Here is a 15,585-nt window from a genome sequence, read left to right as displayed (position 1 = left end):
TCTTGCCACTCATTCTGGACTGTTCCTTGCCTGTTTGTGTCTCTAATATTTTTTTCACTGCTCTCTAATTTCCTGCTGCCTGGAAGCTTTGGAAACCAAAGACGTGCTAGTCACATGGCTAAAGGTAGGGAGGAGGGGAGAGAAAAACATCTCTGGCTCCTACTCTGACACCTTGTGTCAGAGGAATCGCTACATGGGTTTCCCTGTGCCCACCCTCCTGGTGTTTCAGGAACACAGAGCCTTGTGCTTTGGACTTTCTTCAGGGTGCTACTCAGTCTCCAGGGTGTGGCAGGGAGACAGATGTGCACTCCATCCTTTCATCCATCTACCCCTCCTCGCCTTTACAATACTGCCCACTCACTCCCAAATTTCATTCTCTTTCAGTAAAAAAAAAAAAAAAAAAAAAAAAAAAAAAGAGGAAATTATACATAAACTTTCTGCAAATAGACCATGGATCTTAGACTATTCTAAGTATGCATAGAACGTGTGGTAAGTATGATGTGACAAAACTTAAAAATCCATAGAAAAGGAGTCAGTATGTTAAAAATCAATGTCTTTCTTTCCTCTCCCAGAGTCCCCAGTCTAATCTTTCCAGTCAAACATTTCATCTCTATATTTTGTAAAGAAGTCCTGACTTTTCATCAACATTTTTTTCAATTACAAATTTTACACGGGATTGAATAATTGTTTTTTCAATTGTTTTTGTGTGTATTATGCCTCAATAATTTTACTATGAACCGGACAAGTGGGCAATACCCTGCACTGACTTTTTCAATCTTGAAAACCCCCGGTATCTGGCAGATCAGACAGCAAGAACATGTAGGAATAATCTGATGTGCACCTCACAAATGCTGTGATTAATACGACCTCTAGATGTCCCTGTGGCTTTGGTCAGTCACCCAAGGGACATCCAGTACACTGATTCTCTGCTGTGTATTTGCTTCTTGACTATTCCGGGAGACTAGATGAGGGATATATTCCCTTTCGCTTCAGTAACAAGAAGGAGCTCAAGCACTGCACATATTGGGTGACCCCTCCAAAGAATTCAACTAGCATATTAATGAGTATGGAGCTGATTGGTGGCCAAAGTGACAGATGATACCATTCCCCAGAAAGGAAATAATGTTCCAGTTGCGACCCGACACATACTAAGGTCCAGGTTTCTCTCTCCCAACTTGGACTGCGTGCTCCCTAAGGGCAGGTGCTATGTAGCCATCTCAGACCAGAGTTCCATGAAAGCCAAGACTGTGTTTTCCCATAAGGTCATAAAGATTTTCTTGTATATTTTCTTCTATAACTTTTATTGTTTTAGCCCCTCAGTTCTGTTCTTGATCCATTTTGAGTTAAATGTTTGTAATGTTATAAGATAAGGGTCAATTTTATTATTTTGCTTGTGGTTTTCCAGTTGCCCTAGCATTATTTGTTGAAAGACTATTGCTTCCTCAGTGAAACAGTCAAATTTTTGGCACCCTTGTCAAAAAATCTTTAACCATCAATTTATGGTTTATTTTTGACACTCAATTCGCTTCCATTGTTCTTTGTGTATAGCTTTAGTTGACAGTTTTGTTTTGATTCTTTTTTTTTGTTTTTCTTCTCAGCATTTTGAAAATGCCATTCCAATGCCTCTGGCTTCCATTGATTAAAAATAAGCTATAAATACTATCGAGATTTACTTGTAAGTGACGAGTCATTTTTCTTTCACTGTTTTCAGGAGTTTCTCTTTGCCATTTTTCCCCAATACTTTTACTCTGATGTCTCTAAATGTGAATCTTTTTGTGTGTCTCATACTTCGAGTTTCTTGATCCTATTAAATGAATAGATTGTTTTTCATCAAATTTAGAACATTTTACATCATTATTTTTGTATTTTTTTCATTTTCTGTTCCTTTTCTCTATCTACTCCTTCTTGTACTCCTATCACACATATGCTGGTGTGTATATATGCCAAAGTTTTCTGAGGCTCTGCCTACTTTCATCATTACTTTTTTCTCAGTGTTATTTAGATTACTTAATCGCTATCGATCTATCTCATTTGCTGATTCTGTCTTCTGACAGTTCAATATATTGTTGAATTTTTCATTTCAGTTATTTTACTTTTCAACTGTAGAATTTCAAGTTAATTCTTTAAAAAATTTCTACCTGTTTATTGACATTCTTTATTTTATAAACATTACCGTACCTTCCTTTAGTTATTTAAATATATTTTCCTATAACTCTTTAAAAGTGGTTACAATGGCTACTTTGGAATTTTCGTTTATGAAGTCCAGCCTTTGGGCCCTCTCCCAGGAAGTTTCTGTTTATTGCTTCTTTTCCTGTGTAAGGGTCATACTTTCCAGTTTATTTGCATGTATCATATGTTTTTTCTTTAAAAATGGTTATTTTAGATATTAGAATGTAGCAACTCTGTGTAATGGTCCTCCTCTCCCTTCAAGGTGTGCTGTTGCTTATTTATTTGTTCGAATATTTAGATAGACTGTATTAGTATAGTCTATTTCTCCCCAAGTGTGATGTCTCTGATGTCACTCCTCAGGGGACTCAACTCCGGGCTTGCTCACAGTTACCTTGAATGACAGTAGGTTTAGCAGAACTCTCTTTGGTTGTCTCTTCAACGATTTCTCTGTTAAGCTCTCTCTGTTGGCATCACACACAACTGTTAGGCTTCACTAATTGCTGACAGATTGCTTTATTATTTTTGATAATGTCGTGGAACATAAATTGCTTCATAATTGAAGCTGATTAAGTCTAGGCCCCTTTGCAAGGGTAGTGTTTGAGGCCAGGTTTGAAATTTGTTCTAAACCCAGGAAGACTCTACTTAGCCCTACCTTTCCTTGGTTTTCTCTGGTAAATAAGCTGCCCTATGGTTTAGCGTATTGCTTTTATGACTCAACAGCCTCCTCTTAAATGCTTGCCAACAAAGTCTCTTCTATTTACCAAAGTGCCTTTAGGCTGTCCCCATACTCTTTTCCAAATACAGTCAATTCCTTTGGTGAGAACTTTGGAGTTCTCTGGGTTTTCTGGCCTTCCTCTTCCCTGGACAAATTCTCTTAGCCACTGCTTTTGAGCTGAGGGTAAATATCTCCTGGAGCTCACTGCTGATTAATGAGCAGAGCACTTTAATGAGGTGGCAACTACTATTCTTCTTGGATTGCTTCTCCCACCATTGATCCTCCACCCTACAAGTGAGCTGGGACAAAGGCCTTTGGTGTCCCAATATTCTTGCCCTGCTGCACCTGAGGTAGAATGACCGCCTGCCCCATGAGTGGGAGATGGCAGAGTAAGAAAGCCCCCAATCTCTCAGAGTCGCCCTCCTGAAATTTAGTCTCTGTACCATAGAACTAGGGAAAGAGGTGTAAGAAATGTTGGCAGCCTCCCCATCACAGGAAGACACTGGAGGCCTTAATTTGGAGCTAAAGGGGGATGGAACCTTATCTCATTGATTGTATCTTCTAAGAGTGGAGTTACCATCATGCCCAGCTGGAAGAGATTAGGGAGGGTGCAAGTTGTGATTCAAGTACCACAGACTCTTGCTATTGTTACTATGATTTAGTAGATTTTCTTGAATAAAAGTTTTTTAATCTGCTGTATACCCTTACGACAATTTGCAAAGGACAATTGCAAAATTACTTTTCAAGTCTTAATTGTTTTGCAAGAAGGGTCCAGGGAGCTCTTTATGTCATTGTTCTGAAAGTCCTCCCTAAAGGGATTTTTTATTTAAATTGTCTTGGGTTTTCTATAAGGCTTTTAAAAAATACTCTGAATTGAGATTTTATGTATTTATAGATTTCCTTTATAATGTAGTCTCTAAAAGTTTTTAAATATAGAGTTGTGAACAACCTAAGCTGTGGACACACTTTTAACTATTTTCTTCTAAGTCTTAGAAGTTTTCTCTTCTCTTTCTTTGGATGGTGAGAAAGAGAAAAAAGAGACTTACTTGTCTCATGAAGAAAACACTATAGTAAGCTCTTCTTTTGCCAATGACAATTCATTCTATTGAAATGGAAACTAAACCACTTATACCCAAAGGTCTACATCAGGGGCATCCAATCTTTTGACTTCCTTGGGTCACATTGGAAGAAGAAAAATTGTCTTGGGCCACACATAAAATACATTAATACTAACAATAGATGATGGGCTTAAAAAAAAAAAATCACAGTCCAGGCGTGGTGGCTCACGCCTGTAATCCCAGCACTTTGGGAGGCCAAGGCAGGTGGATCACGAGGTCAGGAGATCGAGACCATCCTGGCTAACATGGTGAAACCCCGTCTCTACTAAAAATATAAAAAATTAGCCGGGCATAGTGGCGGGCGCCTGTAGTCCCAGCTACTAGGGAGGCTGAGGCAGGAGAATGGCATGAACCCGGGAGGCGGAGCTTGCAGTGAGCGGAGATCGCTACACCGCACTCCAGCCTGGGTGACAGAGCAAGACTCCGAAAAAAAAAAAATCACAAAAAGTTTCATAATGTTTTAAGAAGGTTTACAAATTTGTGATGGGTCGCATTCAAAGGCATCCTGGGTCACATGGGGCCATAGGAGTTGAACAAGCTTGGCCTAGATTAACAAGCCAGTTCTCCTGATTTATAGTCTTGAGTACAAGTCGGGATAATTGGGGGTTTGGATACCATCCTACCTGGAGGAAAAAGGTAGGACCAGATCTCTTGACCCTTCTTCCTAACAAAACATGAGCAGGACTGGGTTCTAAAATAAGAAGTGCCTGTAGAAAACATGATATAGATTTCTTGAACACGCTCCTCAAACTAAACTCTTTAGCACAGTCTAAGTAAAAATATACAATAGTGTTCGGGAAATATAGTTGAAGCGTCCATAGTGTGGTGTGGACAATCCCAATCTCGCTGTAAGTGTCTGATTTTGTCATGGCCGGAGTCTATATTTCATCAGAATTAACTGACTCAGTACATAACATTTGAAAAGCATTCTGTAAACTAAAGTTCTTTGCAAATGTCTGTGATGGGGCTTTTTAAAAACTTAATAATTAACAAACCTAAAAACTGGTAACTGTAATGAACCATTGTGTAAACTGAAATGAGACATGAGATATACAGGTCATAGCACCATGTTCAAGGCATTAATAATATCACTTACAAGTACAATTGTTTATGATAATAAATTATATGTATAATAAGAAATAAATGCTCTGAAAGATTTTTTTCAGCCAGGCATTGTCTAGAAATTCATTACAGAGAACATGGGATTTGGACTGGCACTTGGAAGTATTCTCAGAAGAGGAACCAAGAAAGACAAGAAGTAAGACAGAAAGAAAGAGAGAAAGAGAAAGAAAAGAAAGAAAGAAAGAGAGAGAAAGAAAGAAAGAGGAGAGAGAAAGAAAGAAAGAAAGAAAGAAAGAAAGAAAGAAAGAAAGAAAGAAAGAAAGAAAGAAAGAAAGAAAGAAAGAAGGAAGGAAGGAAGGAAGGAAGGAAGGAAGAAGGAAAGAAAGAAAGAAAGAAAGAAAGAAAGAAAGAAAGAAAGAAAGAAAGAAAGAAAGAAAGAAAGAAAGAAAGAAAGAAAGAAAAGGAAGGCAGGCAGGCTGAGTAAATAAAAGGAGGAAGACAAAGAGACAGAGAGGGAAAGGGAGGAAGAAAGAGAGGTAGAGACAGGCAGACATTAGACAGGATAAAAGCCAGTTCACCACACAATAAATCCGTCCATTCAGCAGAGGAAGAGACATAATGAAAGAAAGTTTCAGAAGTTAAGCATAAAGTGATGGGATAGGTTCGAGTACACACAGGGACTTGAATGCCGGCTAAAGGAATTTAGATTTATCCTGAAGACATCAGAGTGTTCTGGAAGAACATTTAACAGGGCAATTATTCATTAAAAGCATAAAGCAAAATAAAAGAGATTTTAAAAATATATTTGAGGAGTTACTTCAGGAATAGCCAAATGATTTGGGATATCTGAAAGAAATTGATTGAAGAGAAACCCAGACACTTGGGAAGCCGAGCAACTTCATTTGAGGCTGGGGACCTGAAGATATCTGCTGCTCAGAGAAACGGTCTCGTGAATAGAGACCAGGAATGAGATGAGATTATTTTCAGAGATGGGCTCCTGTCTTCAGACCAGGTTAGGACTCTGATAATGGTGGGAGCCACATCACTTGAGAAACTACCATTCTAATTTGGTACATTTAAAAGTTCTGTTCTCAAGCTACAACTACAATTAGTCTCTTTACCCATCTTTCACTTACAGTCTTGTGTTACCTATTAATTTGTCTGTATTCCCTCTAGAGTGAAAGCTTTGAAACATGATATAGACATCTTATTCTATATCCATCTTTCACTTACAGTCTTGTGTTACCTATTAATTTGTCTGTATTCCCTCTAGAGTGAAAGCTTTGAAACATGATATAGACATCTTATTCTTTCTTGTATCCAGTACATAGTTGGGACTTAATAAATACCAAATCACAGAATTATACTCATAGACACAATCCGAACCAGGAAGAGAAGTGGAGTGGGATTAGAATAAGAACATTACACTTCTGTGGTCCTGATTTAAAACTGGCTGGACTTGTAAGACTATCTGGAAGACAGTGCAGCTGAGGGGCCTCAAACAGGCTCACTTTATGAGCTAGGCAAATCTAGATGCTGAACACATGCCATCCTATATGTGATGAAATTCACTGTACTGAAAAGGAGGGGGCTTAGAAATTTTTGTGGACAATTTATTATGGGAGGTGGTCTGGTAGAGATATAGAGGAGGCAAGAAGTGTAGTTTGCCTAGGGCAGGGCCCCCAGAAAGAACCCTCAGCCCTAGGTAGAGACAGTAAGAGTTGGGTACTTGCTAGTTAGCCTCAAAGAAATGCATTTGTGATGTGTGAGGTCTCTGAAGCATGTGTTTAAGTGGTGCAGGTCTTGGGTGAGGAAAAGGAGCAACTGGTGCATTGAGACCAAAGTTACTTTGCCTTTCTACTAACGCTTAGTGCAAGGGAAGCACTTCTGAGGTGCAATCAGAGTTATTTCTGGTGTCTGAGGGAAGAAAAGAGGAGAAAGAGAAGGAGAGAGAAGAAGGAGAAGGAAGTAAAGGAAGATGGGGTCTTTCCCTGAGGCTGTCTAAATCAGGCACTCTCTCTCCAGGGCTCTGCTCTAACAGGGTGAGCGAGGTTTCATACCATTCTCCCACCTGCTGTTTCACTCACAAAGATCTTCTCTTTCTCCATCCAAACTGCATCTCAAAGTTTTCCCAGATGAAGCAATTGAGACCTGATGATCCTGCCCTGCTGGATTTTGGGATCCAACAGCTACTCCTTTTCTGGCCTTGCCCTATTTTCCACCCTGGTCTTCATACCCTCTCCCACACCTCAGCCCTACTCGCCTTTGTCCTATACATGATTTGAAGTACTTTGAGGACTGCCCCTATAGTCAGAATGTTCCTTGTAATTGCTCATCTTTTTATTTACCCAACTGTTTCCTGAATAGCTACTATGTGTCAGGCATCAGGAATACAGAGGCAGGTGAGGTGCAGTCTTGAGCCGCAGGGAGTTCCATCAGCGCCTTTTAACTTAGCTGTGCACACCAGGAGCAATTCTGTGATGGAAGCATCTAGAGGTGAGGGACTGTATTTAGATGAGAATGTTCCCAATTTAAGCACTGCCAAAACATGATGATCTCAATTTTCATGAAAAGTGAAGAACTTTTCACTCTGTGGAAGGCTTTTCCATAATGTCCCTTTATAATTCCAAGAAGAGCTCCCCTTTTGCATTTAAGAGACAGCCGGTGTGTAAAGGTTTTACTTTCCACCCTCTGCTCAGCCTATTGTGTAAGGTGAGGTCCATGCACAGAGTTCCCTGTAGTATTTATGAAAGGGTGTTCACAAATGCCTTAGGGGAGAATGATGGAAACAAGAAGTCAAGGTCTGATCCCCAAAACAAAATGAGTTGGGCTTTATTTTCTTCCTATTTTTTTTTCTCCTGAAACACAAAGTCTTTTCTAATGGCTCATAGACTGTTTCCTTCAACAAATACTAATGAGCATTTTCTTCGTGTCAGGGACAACATCAAGCTCTAGGAATGCAGAAGTGATAAAGGCAAGGTCCCTGTCATCAAATAACAGTTTAATAGATGAAATAGGATATGTATCTTGGTCACATGACCCAAAGCAATAGTAAAGGCTGTGAGATATAGCTACAAAGGTCAGAGGATGAAGGACTCAGATGTAGTTGGAGCACTGGGCCAATCTCCACAGAGGTGATGACACGGAATGGGATGCTGACAGTCACGGATGATGGGTGGGGAGTAGACAAGGAAGGACTTCCTCAGACCCTGGGGGTTATAGAACCTGATTTTTCCCTTCAATCCTACATAGAATTCAACAGCAGCTGCAACCCGCCCAAACCCACAAAGACATCATCCAGACTTAGCCAGCGTACCCACTTCTATGTAGGCCAACCTGAAGGCCCCAGCCTTCTGCTCACTTACCGACCTGGAGATGCCTTTGAACCACATCCCAGCTACATGTAGCTGAGGAATCTAGCACTGGAAATTGTGAAATATCCAGATCAATCATCCGCTCCATGGTTGTCCTCCAATGACATGTGGCCTAGAGTCTTCAGCTGGAGGATATATAAAAGAGCCTCTTACTTCCTGGAAACACAAGGCCTCCAGACTCCTCCTGGGATAACTTGTCCACACATCTTCCACTAGGGTAAGGCTACTTCTGGCTGAAGAGACACTTGGATGTAGCTTAAGTCTTGCTAAGGCACTACTGATTTCTCCTCTTGTCTCTTCCCAGGGAGCTGAAAAGCCAGGTAGGAGATGCTTGGGGTAGAAAGAGGGGAAGGGAAAAGGATCCCTGCAAAAGAAAGACCCCAAATCATCTAACATGAGAGAAAGCCATAGAAGTTAGAGGGCCAGAAAAGCAGAGATGGGACCGTCAGATTTAGGAGTTAGGGGACAGAATAAGACTAGGTAAAGAAAGAGCAGAGACTTGGCTCTCCTTTGCATTTGACTAGGTGGACATTGGGCTGGGAAAAGCAAATTGTCAGCTCAACTAAGTACAATTTGTCTTTTTTTTTTTTTTTTAAAGGAAGCATATATCATCAACATGGTTATTAGTAAGTGAGTCCCCTGGGAAGATTTACTCCCCAAATATTTAGTCCTTTCAAGTCTGTTTGTCTCCTCCTGAGATGAAGTTCAGTGGGTTGCAAATGCTGGACTCCATTTTTGACAGCTCCAGCTCATGGAGGAGAGAAACAGAAGCACAAGCTGCCTGGGTCCCTGAAATAACCATTTTTCTTCCAGATTCGACCTGGTAGCCAAGCAATGTCACAGCAGAAGCAGCAATCTTGGAAGCCTCCAAATGTTGCCAAATGCTCACCTCCCCAAAGATCAAACCCCTGCCTGGCTCCCTGCTCGACTCCTTGTGGTGCTCCCCATTCAGAAGGCTGTCATTCCAGTTCCCAAAGGCCTGAGGTTCAGAAGCCCAGGAGGGCTCGTCGAAAGCCGCGCTGCCTAAGTGGGGGCACAACCTACCGCTGCAAAGAGGAAGAGTGTGAAGTTGACTGAGCCCAGAATAGTTGAGGCACAGGTGCAGTTGCTCTTTCCCTACCCCTACTTTGGGTATAATTCCCCTTGGAAAGCCAGGCCCTCAACCTCTGATTTGGGCTGAGAAACACTTCCTGATCCCCCGCTGTAGAGAAGCGAGAACTAGGCTGAGCCACGCTGCTACTGCTCTCGTCCACTTGCCCCTTCAGCACAGCAACAATAAAGCTGTTTTACTTGGAGCCCTGACTTCTGTGAATTCTTGAGACCCCTGCTCAGATGTGCTGAGACCCCCGCCTCAACCCAAGTGCATGATGCTTCTCCTCCTTCCTCTTAAGGCAGCTGATGGTATTTTAAAGAAGCAGATGTTATTGGGATTTATGCCCCAGTTTCCAGCAGCCTCACAGCCATCAACCCACGCCATTGTATGATTCTAGCACCAAAAACTACAATAAACATATGTTGAACACCTACTGTGTACTGGCCTCCATGTTTACAGATGTAAGTGGGAAATTTGTCCCTGCTTTAGAAAGCTTATAATCCAGTAGGAGATGCAATGGACAGTGGATTAGTAAATATCATTTTAAGCTGATTAACTTACTCATTTTTATCTCTCAATTTGTGTTCAAAAGAACTTAAAGCAGAAATTTAAAAAGTACCTTAGGTCAAAGACAGCAGACAGAGGAGACCCATTCTGATGGTGTGGATCAAAGGTGGTTTCCCAGGCCTTGGAAGGAAACAGAGTATCCCACTTGGGAGTGGGGAGAAGAAGCTCCCTGGGGCAGGAAGCATCTAAACAAGACCTCTAAAGATAGCAGACTTCGGTGCTAGGAGGTGGAGTGAGGAGGAAAGTTCATCCAGGTGGAAGATCCAGCATAAACAAATGCATAACAAGGGTGGTACTTGCCAATGGTGTGAATTTCAATGTGACTGGAGTGCCAGGTGTGAGATGAGAGATGTGACACAGTTCACGACCCCAAGTCTCCATGATAATTCAAACCATCTGAGTTTACTGAGCTTTAGGTATCAAACACCAGCTACCAAAAGATCATACCTCTGGGAAAAATCTGGGCCCAAGCCCCAGGTCTAGTAGTCTGAGATGAGGGGAGCATGACATAAATTATACAGGCTTGAAGGGGACTTGAAGCTCAACTATGAATCATATAAATGTATGTTTATGTAAATATTTTTTGCTGATCTACATTTTTGGTGGGACATTAAAAGCATTTCTTCTTATTAACCAAATGCCCAACCCAATAGATTATATTGATCAGGCTCAGAACAGAATTTCAACCTGTAATATCCAGTATGCAGGATTCTCATTTCCAGAGCTTAGTAATTCTCCTCATTGCTAGGACATGATGTTACTTTTGTGATGACACACATCTGTATGTAGAAATGCATCATGATTATATATAATTATAATTTCATATGCATGATTTTTCTCATTAAACAAATGACACACACTTGTATAGAGATTTGTTAATGGAGATAAGCTTAAGGAAGGTGACTAAGACCAACCTAAAAATCCTATCACCTAAAAATAACCATGACTAATCATTTCATAGATGTATTTGCAAACCTTTAAACATCACAAAATGGGTTAATTACAGAATATTTTATAACCTACACTTTTTTTTACTGTTAAGTAAATGGTAAAATTGAACAAGAGTCATTGTCAATACTCTTCCATCCTAGTAAATACTGATCAACACATGATATTCACAAACATGTCATGGTCTGCATAACTGGTTCTCCAATACTGGGCATTTATGTTGTTTTCGCACTTGCTGTCAAGTGTAATTTAAAATAATCATTCCTATTGATAGTTATTCTTAATTTTCTTAGAATAAGTTTTTAGAATTGGAATAAATTCACAAAACTATGAAGACTTTTTCAGACTCTTCAGCAAGACTGCATTTTGGGAGCAATAAAAACTATTCCACTTAAGAAACTAATTATGGTAGATTTCTTTTGTTTGAGAGCAAAAGTGAGTACTAGGTTAAAGGACTGCTCCAGTTTATAGTAGAAAAAGTCCACTTTTTGAGAAGAGACACTTCCTAAGAAACTTGACAGGTGTCCACCTTTTTACCATCATAAAATCTATACTTTAAAGAAAATTTAGATGTCTTCCTCTTTTGAGGGAAAAAAGAGTGCTTTATATTGTATGAAGCAATATCTTATGAATATTGATATACCATTGTTTGAAATTTTGTATCTAACTGATATGTTTTTAAATAATTATTTTCAATATATTTGCATGAGAGATTTTTGGAAAGAATCCCATTTTTCCCTAGGAAAAATACAAAATATCAATGACGAGTTGATTGTGTAAAGCTCAATGTGTAAGAACATCTTTTTTCTACTTTTAATTTCTGCTCTTTATTGAAGACAGGCATTTACCAAATGACAGGTTTTTAAAATGTTTTTACAGGAACTATGTTTCTTTGACAAGAATATTCCTTTCTATTCTGGCCTATTCAACTTTCTCTAGTCAGTACTTCAATTCCCTGTGCTAAGTGTTCAACCTATGTGTTATTCTACAGATACACTGGTTAGTCTGTGTCAAATTGATTTCAAAATTACTGCAATGAAAATAAACTAAGGATTTGATTATTGTTTTTCTTTATAAAGGCTGTATTTGGCATCTTCACAATTCCTAAAATATGCCTGTACATCAGAAATGTCAATGACTTTTTTATATGGCTTTAGTATGGCTTCATTTTAATACTATATGTATGTTGTACTTTGGTAGTAATAAGTAATGAAAAATGTAGACTTTATATTTTATACAAAATGTCCTGTAAATCTCTATATATATTTTATGATTTATACATTTAAGCATTCTCATCACAAAAAAATGGTAAGTATGTGAGATAATGCATGTTAATTAGCTTGATTTACTTATTCCACAATGTACACATTATTTCAAAACAATATGTTGTGCATGCTAAATATATACAGCACAAGTTTTATTTGCCAGTTAAAATAAATAAATAAAGGTACTTTTTAAATGTCCTATACACAAAATTTTGTAAGTTCATAGCAACAACAAAACTGGGTAAGTGGTACAATTCCTTTCATTTAGAATATATCTAACTTTATGCTTTTAACAGATGTTAAAAATCTTACATATATTTTACATCTTTTAATTCAGAAAACTTTATTTTGACAGAAAAACTTTATGTATTTGATATTCAACATATTCTTTTATCTCATTTTTAGAAAATGTTAAATGCTGTATTGTTTGGACTAAATAAAGAACATAGAAGGTGTTTAGAAGTGCTCCCCAGGGACTTTGAAACATCCCCATGTGTCAGTTCCTAATACTCTGTCTTCCTTAAGAAGTCTGGACTCCAGTCTTCCAGCAAGCAAGCTCTTGCATTGAAGCTGGACTTGAGCCCAGTGATCTCAGTTCGGGCCATCCACTGCCTCAATGTGCCCAGCTTTTCTGGGGCCTCCAGTCAGGACAAAAGGGCCCTCTTCAGCCTGGCCCATGGTCAACATAGTCAACCTCTACTGCGGCTGGCATAGCGCACTCCCTAAGTATACACCTTTTTAGCAGCTACAAGTTTACAGTGTTTGACAGGTGGTGTTTTGTTATTGGATGCTATACACTTCATGATATAACATAAATAATAAGTCGTTCCTTTTATTTATTCCTGTACAGATGTCACAAATAATATATTAAAATAAAATTAATCTAAAGTGAAGGAAATACGGTGCTGATTTAGTAGGAAGTCAAGAAATACTGCCAAAACTTCAGGAATGAAGAAATAGAGTTTTAATTATAGCATTTATAGAGGTAGCCAATAATGACATGAAAATAAAAAATATGTCTAAATAAGAAGGAGGGAGGAAGGGATGATAAATGTGAGCTTAATTCCCTGTTTTTTATTGAGAAGGTAAATAGACACGGCCTAAGAAATAAACAAATAAGCAGATTATTTAGACTGATACTTAATTTTTTCATATTACCACTATTTGGATTACCTGACTTTAAATTTTCATTTAAATGTATTGTTTTTCTATAAATAAATAACTAAAATCACATCCTCTTTTTTTCACATGCATCTGTAAGAGTCCTAGGCCAAACCTTCCCTAACAGAGCAAGTGCATGTTGAAATCCTGTCAGATGAAACTCACTTCAAATCTTTGACGACTCTGTGGCTTTAGGAAAATTTCTGTACCTCTGAAAGCTTCCTCATCTAAAAATTAGATAAAATTATAGTATCTGCCTTGTGAGACTGTGGAGGGATCATACATGATATCATAGGTAACATGTACTGCATATCTAACTCAATTTAACTCAAAGTTATAGGTTCGCTGTAGTTTACATTTGGGGTGCACTCTATTTTTTTAAATAGACTGTTTATTTTAGGATAATTTTAGATTTACAGAAAAATTGCAAACATAGTTAAGAATTCTTATATATCTGCACCCAGTTTCCCTTGTTAATATCTTACATTCATAGTAAATTTGTTATAATCAATTTTCTGTGTTCTTGGATCCCATTCAGGAAATCAGGTTATAGTCAGTGGTCACATCTCCTCAGGTTCCCCTTGACTGTGACAGTTTCTCAGACTTTTTTATGAAGTTGGTGCAAAAGTGATAGCTCAATTAATTTTGCACCAACCTAGTATTTTGGATGACTTTGACAGTTTGAGCAGTACTTGTCGGGTATTTCGTAGAGTGTCTCTCAATTGAGATTTGTGTAGTAGTGTTTTTCCTATGATTATAATAGGATCATTGACCTTTGGGAGGACGACCACAGAAGTAAAGTGCCATTTTCATCACATCGTTCAAGGTTATACAGCAACATGACCTCACTGCAAACACTGACCCTGGTCACCTGCCTGAGACAATGTTCATCAAGTTTCTCTATTGTAAAGTACTCCATTTCTTTCCTTTTCTCTACTTGCGTCTTAGGAAGGTTGTCACTTCACATCACCCATTCCAAAGGCAAGCCACCTCCTTATGGGGCTGGGAGTACATGTTATATACACTGTATAAATTATTTTTAATTCTTCTCTATGAGAGATTTTCCTGTTTTCCCTCCCTTTTAAAGAACTATACAATCATTTCTTCTTATCAGCATGGACTGATGGATATTGGATACTATTTATGTCATACTTTAGGTTATAATCCAATATGTGTCATTTACTTGTTGCTCATATTTTTCCAGTCTTGGGAGCTCTTTCATTTGGCCCTTGTGTCTCTTTCCCAATAACACCACCAGTTTCTTTTCTGAGCATTCCCTGGCTTTCTGGCCCTATAAGATGCTTCAGACTCATCTCATATAGTCTCTCTCCTGAACCTAGATTCACTCATTGCTCTAGTGAGCCTTAGTTTCTGTTTTTGAAAAACTGCATTATAAACCAAGTGTGTTGGCTGTGCTCATTGCTAGTGGAATGTCATTGCTTCTAAGCTTTCTCAGTGGACAGAGATTAGAAATATATGTGCATATACTCATCAGTGTATATCCATAATTATTTCAATATGTATCTGTCTTTTTCTATATTAAGCTAACCATTTGTTTACACTGATGTCTTTAACTCTAATTTAGTATCACATGGTTTATTCTAGCCTTCCTTGCTTATCTATCATTTCTTACTCCAATACTGAGAAATCAGCCTCTCACCATATCCAATTATACACTCAATCCCAATTTGCCTATACGGTACACTCTATTTTAAAAACAAAATTATAAAATGCTCAGTGCTCAGTGTATCCTATGTAAGCAACATTTTTTTCTTGCCTTTGCAGGTTATATGATTGTTGATTGAAAAGAAAGAATGAGTGAGTCAGGGTTCTTGAAACTGGGTAAGGATGGGATCAAGGTAAAGACAGAACATCCTGAAGGTCAAGGAGCTGAACAGAGGCTCAGCATGGTGGCTTAAGGCTGTAATCTCAGTACTTTGGAAGGCCAAGGCTGGAGGATCGCTTCAGCTCAGGAGTTTGAGACCAGTCTGGGCAATATAATGAGACACCATCTCGACTAAAATGGTAAAAAAAAAAAAAAAAAAAAAAAAAGTAGCTTGGCAAGGTGGCATGCAGCTGTGGTCCCAGCTACTCAGAAGACTGAGGCAGGAGG

General features: G+C 38.8%; 1 protein-coding gene across 1 annotated transcript; it reads left to right on the top strand.

Annotated features, from left to right (window-relative positions):
- The first annotated feature begins 8,602 nt into the window (after positions 1 to 8,602).
- LCE6A (late cornified envelope 6A) lies at positions 8,603 to 9,733 on the top strand. The gene is made up of 2 exons (XM_037997557.2): positions 8,603 to 8,758; positions 9,252 to 9,733. The coding sequence occupies exon 2, from the start codon at positions 9,273 to 9,275 to the stop codon at positions 9,513 to 9,515; it is 243 nt and encodes an 80-aa protein (XP_037853485.2). The 5' UTR covers positions 8,603 to 8,758; positions 9,252 to 9,272; the 3' UTR covers positions 9,516 to 9,733.
- The last annotated feature ends 5,852 nt before the right edge of the window (positions 9,734 to 15,585 follow it).

This window comes from Chlorocebus sabaeus, chromosome 20 (genome assembly GCF_047675955.1).
Source record: "Chlorocebus sabaeus isolate Y175 chromosome 20, mChlSab1.0.hap1, whole genome shotgun sequence".
NCBI lineage: Eukaryota > Metazoa > Chordata > Mammalia > Primates > Cercopithecidae > Chlorocebus > Chlorocebus sabaeus.
This window is presented reverse-complemented; position numbering and strand designations above follow the sequence as displayed.